General features: G+C 38.3%; 2 protein-coding genes across 20 annotated transcripts in view; one reads left to right on the forward strand and one right to left on the reverse strand.

The window, feature by feature from the left end:
• The window catches only part of DNASE1L3 (deoxyribonuclease 1L3), a 969,732-nt gene that overhangs the window by 229,589 nt on the left and 732,129 nt on the right, over positions 1–8,014 (forward strand). The gene's annotated exons all lie outside the window — the stretch shown is intronic.
• SLMAP (sarcolemma associated protein) overlaps positions 1–8,014 on the reverse strand; it is a 165,337-nt gene that overhangs the window by 7,644 nt on the left and 149,679 nt on the right. For all 19 annotated transcript variants that reach the window (XM_080675120.1, XM_080675116.1, XM_080675118.1 and 16 more), the window contains 3 exons: positions 6,968–7,288; positions 6,407–6,524; positions 2,330–2,501 (listed from right to left, as the gene is read on the reverse strand). In XM_080675120.1, the coding sequence (XP_080531246.1) occupies positions 2,330–2,501; positions 6,407–6,524; positions 6,968–7,288 (611 nt within the window). The remainder of the gene's footprint in view (positions 1–2,329; positions 2,502–6,406; positions 6,525–6,967; positions 7,289–8,014) is intronic.

The following is an 8,014-nucleotide window of genomic DNA, read 5'->3' on the forward strand; positions in this document are numbered from 1 at the left end:
CAAGGTGACTTGTATATTCAATGTATTATAAATTCATAGATATTCCTACTAAATTAAAATATGTAGATGCTTTTTAAAGACAAATATAAAGATGATATACCATTATTTTTCTCTTAATACTGAGGGTAAAATGTACTGTTCTCATGTATTTTGTTTTTTGTTAACTATTCAAATAAAAGCTGCCACATGTAAAAGTTTAATTGTTGGAACAAAGGTCACCTTCTGCAATCTTAGTTTCATATCTTGCTTGGATATCACTTTTGCTCTATCTTGCTTTCTAACTCAGAGGTGAGAAATGAGCTCAGTTCTGATTAAAAGGGAAATACCACACAATATTACCAACACTTTTGGTTTTCTTCTTAAATAACCTTGCTTATTAGCTGATAATATTTTAGCCTTTTACAGTGCTGAAGATACATAATGATGATACTACTCATGATTCTATGAGAGAAAGGAGAACAAAGGGGGATATTGAAAGGGAAGAATATATATGTATTAATAAAAGGTAGTAATTCATTTGCAACAGATTACACAGATATAAGAACCTCAGTAAAGAACAGTTTAGTTACAGACTAGTATCCAATAAGTGACATCAGAACAAACAGAAAGAGAAGCAATTTTACATTACAAAGAAGTGTGATGACTACACATCATTTCACAATGGAAAACAATGAACAAGAAAACAGAAAAGAAACATATTGACAAGATCAGACATATTTTTAAATATGTTGCATTTAATGCAATCCAAAGGCTATCAACAATTTAGATGTGTGACAACATGCCACTGCCATTTGTGGAAAACAGTTAAAGCATTTTGCACTGATGGCTCGGTAACCAAAAACAGGCAAACAAATAATGCAACAAAACGGTAATGCATTCATAGTAACATACAACAGAATCATCTTCCAACCACAGCATTCTTCCCAGATTTTGAAAGAATTATGGCATATGGACTGGAAGAACACAAAGTGCTTACAGTATTAAATACTTGGGTATTTACTTTGGCACAAAATTTGTGTTCGAACTAAATAAAATGGGATTTCTCCCCAAACACATATCCTTAGCAAGAGGATAAAAATGAACATATTACAAAATCAATATGGCTACATATACTGTTACAGTTGTTTTTTTTCCTTTAGAAATAAACATGAAGACAGAACAATAATCATTTCCAAGTTCAGGAAACTACAAGGAAAGGAAAGTGCAAAGGAAAACTGCATTGATTAAACAGATTTTCTAAAAACAATTTTGGGAAAATTCGTTATTAAAGACAGAGAACTGTCTTTAACTTCCTTCTATTTATAACGAATCCTTTGTTTAACAGAGTCTACAACTGGGGTGGGCCCTGACCAGTAAGTAGATCAAAATGCACCAGCCTTCTCCATGCCCAGAGCTGGTCAGGAGGCAATGCAGGCCAGGAGTACAAGGCCAGTAGGACTGAACACAGCTCTTACCGCCGCATTGTCAACTTCAAGTCTTTGCTCAGAAGAGGCTGGGTGGGGTCTCTGCTCCGAAGTCAACCTTCACCATTTTAAACATGATTTTTTTTTAAAAAAAAGCTACCAAGTCAGGGTTTTAAGCAAAATGACGTGAAACGGGAGCATGCATATTTGTGAAGAAGGGGAAAATGAGATGTGGGTTGTGGGAAGAAAGTCAAAGGTCATAGAATATGTGTTTGGCTGGCTGGCTATTAGGTGAATTTTAAGTACTTTTCAGGCCAGTTTCACCTGAGGAGTTTAAACAGCATTATGGTGTGGCCTCACTTTACTTTCCAAAGTATTCTTTCTTCCTTTTTTTAAATATATTTTTATTGATTTCAGAGAGGAAGGGAGAGGAGGAGAGAGATAGAAACACCAATGATGAGGGAGAATCACTGATGGGCTGCCTCCTGCATGCCCCACATTGGGTGGGGATTGAGCCCACAACCCTGGCATGTGCACTGACTGAGAATCGAACTGTGACCCCCCTGGTTCATAGGTTGACTCTCAACCTCTGAGCCACACCAGCTGAGCATTTTCCAAAGTATTCTAAGTTAAGTAAGATACTATCTTTGAGAGGGTTAAGTGATTTGGTACAAAGGGCTTTTCATATAGGTCAACTAACGGGTACAGAAAAATTTTTAATATTTATATTTTTTAACGGTTTGGCCTAAATATAAATTCTCTATCTATGGACCATGATACATAGCTAGAGATCACCAAGCAGAGATGTTCCAAGCATCAACTTCGTGACAGGTAACGTAACTTGATTTCTAACTAGCATGAATATCTGATTTGCTTTTGGCTTTAAGTCCAACCATAATGGGGCTTATAATGTCTTTCCGCTTTACCTCTTTCTGTACATCCTTTGCTTGGTTTTCAGCCTTACTGAGAAGAGTTTTTAAATCAGTTGAATCCCGAAGATGCTGTTCTTTCAAGGATCCCATCTGATTCTCAAGCTCTTTCCTCGTCATCTGAAGAATGCCGAGATCACTGGTAAGCTCTAAACTCTGCTTCTGAGAACTGTAAGATAAATATTCACAGAGTTATTCTTGTAGAAACTAGACACAGCAGGAAGTCCAATTCCTTAAACATTTCACTAGGAGGGATGGAGTAGATTTCAGAGGAGAAAAGTATATAAAAAATAAAAGTTTCAGTAAGTAAAAAAGTGTCAAAACACTAAAGAATGCAAGTAAGTTTAAAGCTGTGTTCGATTTGCAATAATCAGATACACGTAAAGGTTGAAATTTAAAAATAGAAGTAGAAGGTGACTATATTTTGTTATATCACATTATATTAACTATCATAAAAAGATTCAGTGTAGGTATTCTACAGGAAAGAATAGCATGTGCTTCAGCTATTTATTATTTATTTAAGTACTTGATAAATAGAATGGGGGATAGAAACTCACAGTGTAGAAGTCACTGCCAATTCAAGTAAAGATAAACCTACTCAAATGAGAAGACACACCAAAATGGGGAAAAGCACAGGACAAAGAACCAGGAGGCTGGAGCCCCTATTTCATTGTGGGATGTTAAGCAAGTCACTTAAGTGGTATAATACCATTCTCTGAGGAAGCATTTCCTGAGCTCTCAGATCTGTGCCAGGCACCATGTTATACAGACACAGATAACACAAGGAGAGTCTCAGTGCCCTCCACGGAACTCAATTTCTGAGGCTGTTTTCTGGCTTAAATTCTATGATTACTAAATTTTAAAACTTAGTTTTTTTTAAAAAAAAAAAACAACCACAATTTACACACTAGGAAAACAGCTTGATAGGCATAAACAGGAATTCTTTATTCAATTCCTTTTACATCACAGACAACAAAGAACAAAAGACCTGAATAGTGTAGTTGTGTTAAAGAATTTGGCTTCCAGGACCTGGCTGGGTAGCTTAGTTAGAGCATCATCCCAATACACCAAGGTTGTGGGTTCAGTCTCCAGTCAGGGCACATATAAGAATCAACCAACGAATGTATAAATAAGTGGAACAACAATCAATATTTCTCTCTCTTTCTCTCTCTCCCTCTCCCTTCTGCTCTCTCTCTCTTTAAAACAATTAAAAAGATAATTTGGTTCTCATATATAAATGAAACAGCTAAAGGAGGATAAGGTCTTCAAAATGATAGTTTTATGCCTCTCAGGATGAATCATAAGACTCAGGATGTAACTGAGGTACTATCCTATATAATAAAACCCTAATATGCAAATCGACCAAACGGCGGAACGACCGGTTGCTATGACGTGCACTGACCACCAGGGGGCAGATGCTCAACACAGGAGCTGCCCCATGGTGGTCAGTGCACTCCCACAGGGGGAGCACCGCTCAGCCAGACGCTGGATTCACGGCTGGAGAGCGCAGCAGCGGTGGCAGGAGTGCTAAGGACCCCTCAGTGGACATCCCCCGAGGGGTCCCAGGCTGTGAGAGGGTGCAGGCCGGGCTGAGGGACCCCTGCCCCCTACCCCCCCATCCAGTGCACGAATGTTGTGCACTGGGCCTCTAATGTAGTATACTAGTAAATCACATTTTGATTGTATGCTAGGCAGGTTTTTAGGGGGCAGGTCTGATGTCAAGCCAATACAGCCAGGAACTAAATGGCAGAAAATAACCTATGAAGAAAGCCTAGTTTCTAAATACAAGTATGCCTGGGAGGCTTACCAAATAAATTTAGAGAACTACTAAACCAGAAGTTTAAGAAATTAATTTGTCTTAAATAGTATATGTGAATTTAGGCAGACAGTTTAACCAACCATCTAGTATGAATATTCCAAAGTCTGACTTTTTTAAAAAATATATTTTATTGATTTTTCACAGAGAGAGGAAGGGAGAGGGAAAGAGAGTTAGAACCATCGATGAGAGAAAAACATCAATCAGCTGCCTCCTGCACACCCCCTACTGGGGATGTGCCCGCAACCAAGATACATGCCCCTGACTGGAATCAAACGTGGGACCTTTTAGTCCGCTGGCTGACGCTTTATCTACTGAGCCAAACCAGTCAGGGCCAAACTCTGTGACTTTTTATATATGTACTAGAGTCCTGGTGCATGGATTCGTGCACCTGTGTGGTCCCTCAGCCTGGCCTGTGGGGATTGGGCTGAAACTGGCTCTCCGACATCTCCTGAGGGGTCCCAGATTGTGAGAGGGCACAGGTCAGGCCGAGGGACCCCACTGGTGCATGATCAGGGCCAGAGAGGGACCACAGGAGGGCTCCAGGGCCTGTCTGGCCTGTCTCACCCAGTCCTGATTGGCTGGACGCCAGCAGAAAGCTAACCTACTGGTCGGAGCGTCTGCCCCCTGTTGGTCAGTGTACGTCATAGCGATTGGTCAAACAGTCGAACGAATGGTCGGACACTTAGCATATTAGGCTTTTATTATATAGGATATAATGTTTTTATTGATTTTAGAGAGTGAGGAAGGGAAAAGGATAGAGAGATAGAAACATTGATGAGAGCCCAGCCGGTGTGGCTCGGTGGCTGAGCATCGACCTATGAACCAGGAGGTCACGTTTCAATTCCCAGTCAGGGCATGTGCCCAGGCTGTAGGTTCGATCCCCTTTGTGGGGCACTGGGCTGTGCAGGAGGCAGCCAATCAATGACTCTCTCATCAGTGATGTTTCTATCTCTTTTTCCCTCTCCATTCCTTTCTGAGATCAATAAAAATATATTAAACACACACACACACTTTCCTTTAAATAAACAAACAACAACAAAAAATCGAAACATCAATAAGAACATGGATCAGCTGCTTCCTGCATGCCCCTACTGGGGATTGAGCCCCTAACCGGGCATGTGCCCTGACCAGGAATCAAACTGGTGACCTCCTGGTTCATGGGTAGAGGTTCAACCTCTGAGCCACGCCAGCTGGGCACTTTTTTCTTTTTTTGTTAATCCTTACCTGATATTTTTTTCCATTGATTTTTAGAGAGAGGAAGAGAGACAGAAAGAGAGAAACATCCATGTGATCAATTAGTTGCCTCCCACATGAGCCCTGACCAAGGTTGGGGATTGAGCCTGGGACCAAGGTACCCTTGACTGGAATTGAATCCTGGACTCTTCAGTCCAAGGGCTGAAGCCCTATCCACTGAGCCAAACCAGCTAGGGTGATCAATGACTTTTTGCTAACCTTAATGCTCTTGAGGAGGGTAAGCACAAGGCTAGCAAGAATAATGACTTCCATTTTGGTGTACTGGGGAAAAGGAGGTGGATTAAGAGTAGCTTCAATAATAAACAGGTACTACTTTCATATTCTGAATAAGAATACAAATCTGTTTAAATAAAAATATAGAACAGATCAAATTTTCAAGGAAAAATAAATTTTGAACTCTGCAACAAATGTTTGTGGGAAAACAGGACTCCACTAATCTGTTGAAGTAAATAAATTGCATTGATTGGTTTACATGTAAGATAGTGGATGTTAGAAAGATTTAACTGATTAGAGAATTCTTGATCTTATATATTATTACTCTTTATGTAACCCTGTTTGAAGTCCAGAAGCTGAATTTGTGTCTTTTAATTGTATAAATTCTTTGTCATGGTCATCTCATCATCCTTATTGTAAAAGAAGGGATCACTGGCGTGAAAGGAAAGCAAACTTGTATTTGAAATTTATTATCATTTAGTTTATAGGACAAATTCAATCACTAATTATAGATCTTTGCTGTTCATTTAGGAATATTTTTTGGGGGAGGGAGCATTTAATGAACCTATATTCCATGAGTACACCAAAAGGAAAGAATGTGTATCATAATGGTGGTAGAAAAAAAATGCTGAAGTAGTCATGTAGCATGGTTAACCTGCCAAACAGCCAAAATGAGACTGGCTGAACATTCCTCTCCAAAAATATATTTAAGTATCAAAATTAAATTAACTTTAGATTAAAATGTAAGATAAAGAAATATTTCAAAGCTAAAAAGAGTTCTTGCATACTTGTGCAATTCTTTTTCTTGCCGCTGCAGTTCTGATGATAGCAAAACATTTTCCTTTTTTAGAGAATGGCATTCAGTTTCCAATGATTTCCATTCCTTTCTCAACTTCTCTAGTTCACCTAAAAGAATCCCAAAACATATTCATTAACATAGGAACATAACTTCAATAATTAAGAGAAAAAAAGGTGAAAAATTTCAGAGAACAACATACTTTCCCCCCTTTAAAAACATGTAGATTTTACATGGCTATTCTTAGATTCCTATTACTCTGCATCTATACCTCATGAGAAGCCCCATCACTTTGAACTTTTGTAATCCCCTACCCACTTCACTTTTATAAGACAAATCATTTTTAACAGTATTTAAATAAAATATAAAATTATAAAACATTTAGTTTATTCTAGAACTTGCAGACCTGAAGTTCTTACAGCCCTAATATAAGACATTGCTTTGTACAATCAATTGTCATCAAAGAGAAGAAGAGCCTGGATCGTTAATTTTTACAAGTTATATGGTTATCATTGTCAAGAGGTTAGAGCTTATGTAAAATACATTTATCCACCTTGTAGCCTTGTTGCTTCCTCTCTCTGCTGGTCCTCACACTGTTGACATCGAAGCTGAAAACTGTTTTGCAGACTCGTGATTTCTTTCTCATATTCAGACGCTGCTTTCCGCCACCGTTCAAGCTCACCTCGCACCTTCTTAAGCTCTTCTTGTAAAGAAGCAATGTCAATGTCCCGCTCAGAGGCAGCCTTTTCTGCTGCTTGATGAAGAAGCAAAATTTCATCTCGGGCACTAAGCAGTTCATCTCGAGTGCTTGTGATTTTACTGTCCTTCTCCTCCCGGAGATTCTCAATACTGATGTGTAACCTCTGCAGTTGGGCTACAAAAGTATATTTATCTATCATTTTCTTAGTCCATAGCAACCAGGAATAAAAGAACAGCCTATATGGGACTGTAGTCACTACACAGCCCAAGCTATAACAACTGTTTGTTGTTTTTGATTAGATTGTACAAACAATCTATGTTTAATGTAGAAAATGTCAAAATACAGAAACACAAGGAGAAAAAAACAAACCAATCTTTATTTCCCACACACAGAGAAAGTTGCTTCTAACATTTGGACTTACTCTTCTGGGTATTTTCTATGCATCTATACACATATGAGACAAAATAGGAAGAGATAATAATACGTGTAGTGCTCTCTATCCTGCTAGCGATGAACATCTCTTAACAACAAAATAGTTACCTGTAACTTTTTTTTGATGGATCCTTTATTTTAGACATTGTAGACTGTTTAGTTTTTAATTATTCTAAACAATACTGCTTAGGGTGAATTCCTAGATTAGAGTATGCTTGATCAAATGGTAAACATTAGAAAAATCTTTGATGTTCTTGATTCAATTTTCTGTTCAAATGTCAATTCCTTAAAGAAGCCTTCTCTGATGACTTACCTAAAAAATCCTATCTGTCATTCTCTAGCTATTTACCCTGCCCTTATTGGATATCACATTATATATTTGTTTGTTGTTTATCTTTTCACTAAACTGTACATCTCATGCATGTTCTATCCCCAATACTAGCAGAGTAAATAATCAAGAATTAATAA

The sequence above is a fragment of the Plecotus auritus genome (assembly GCF_963455305.1).
Source record: "Plecotus auritus genome assembly, chromosome: 6".
Taxonomy (NCBI): domain Eukaryota; kingdom Metazoa; phylum Chordata; class Mammalia; order Chiroptera; family Vespertilionidae; genus Plecotus; species Plecotus auritus.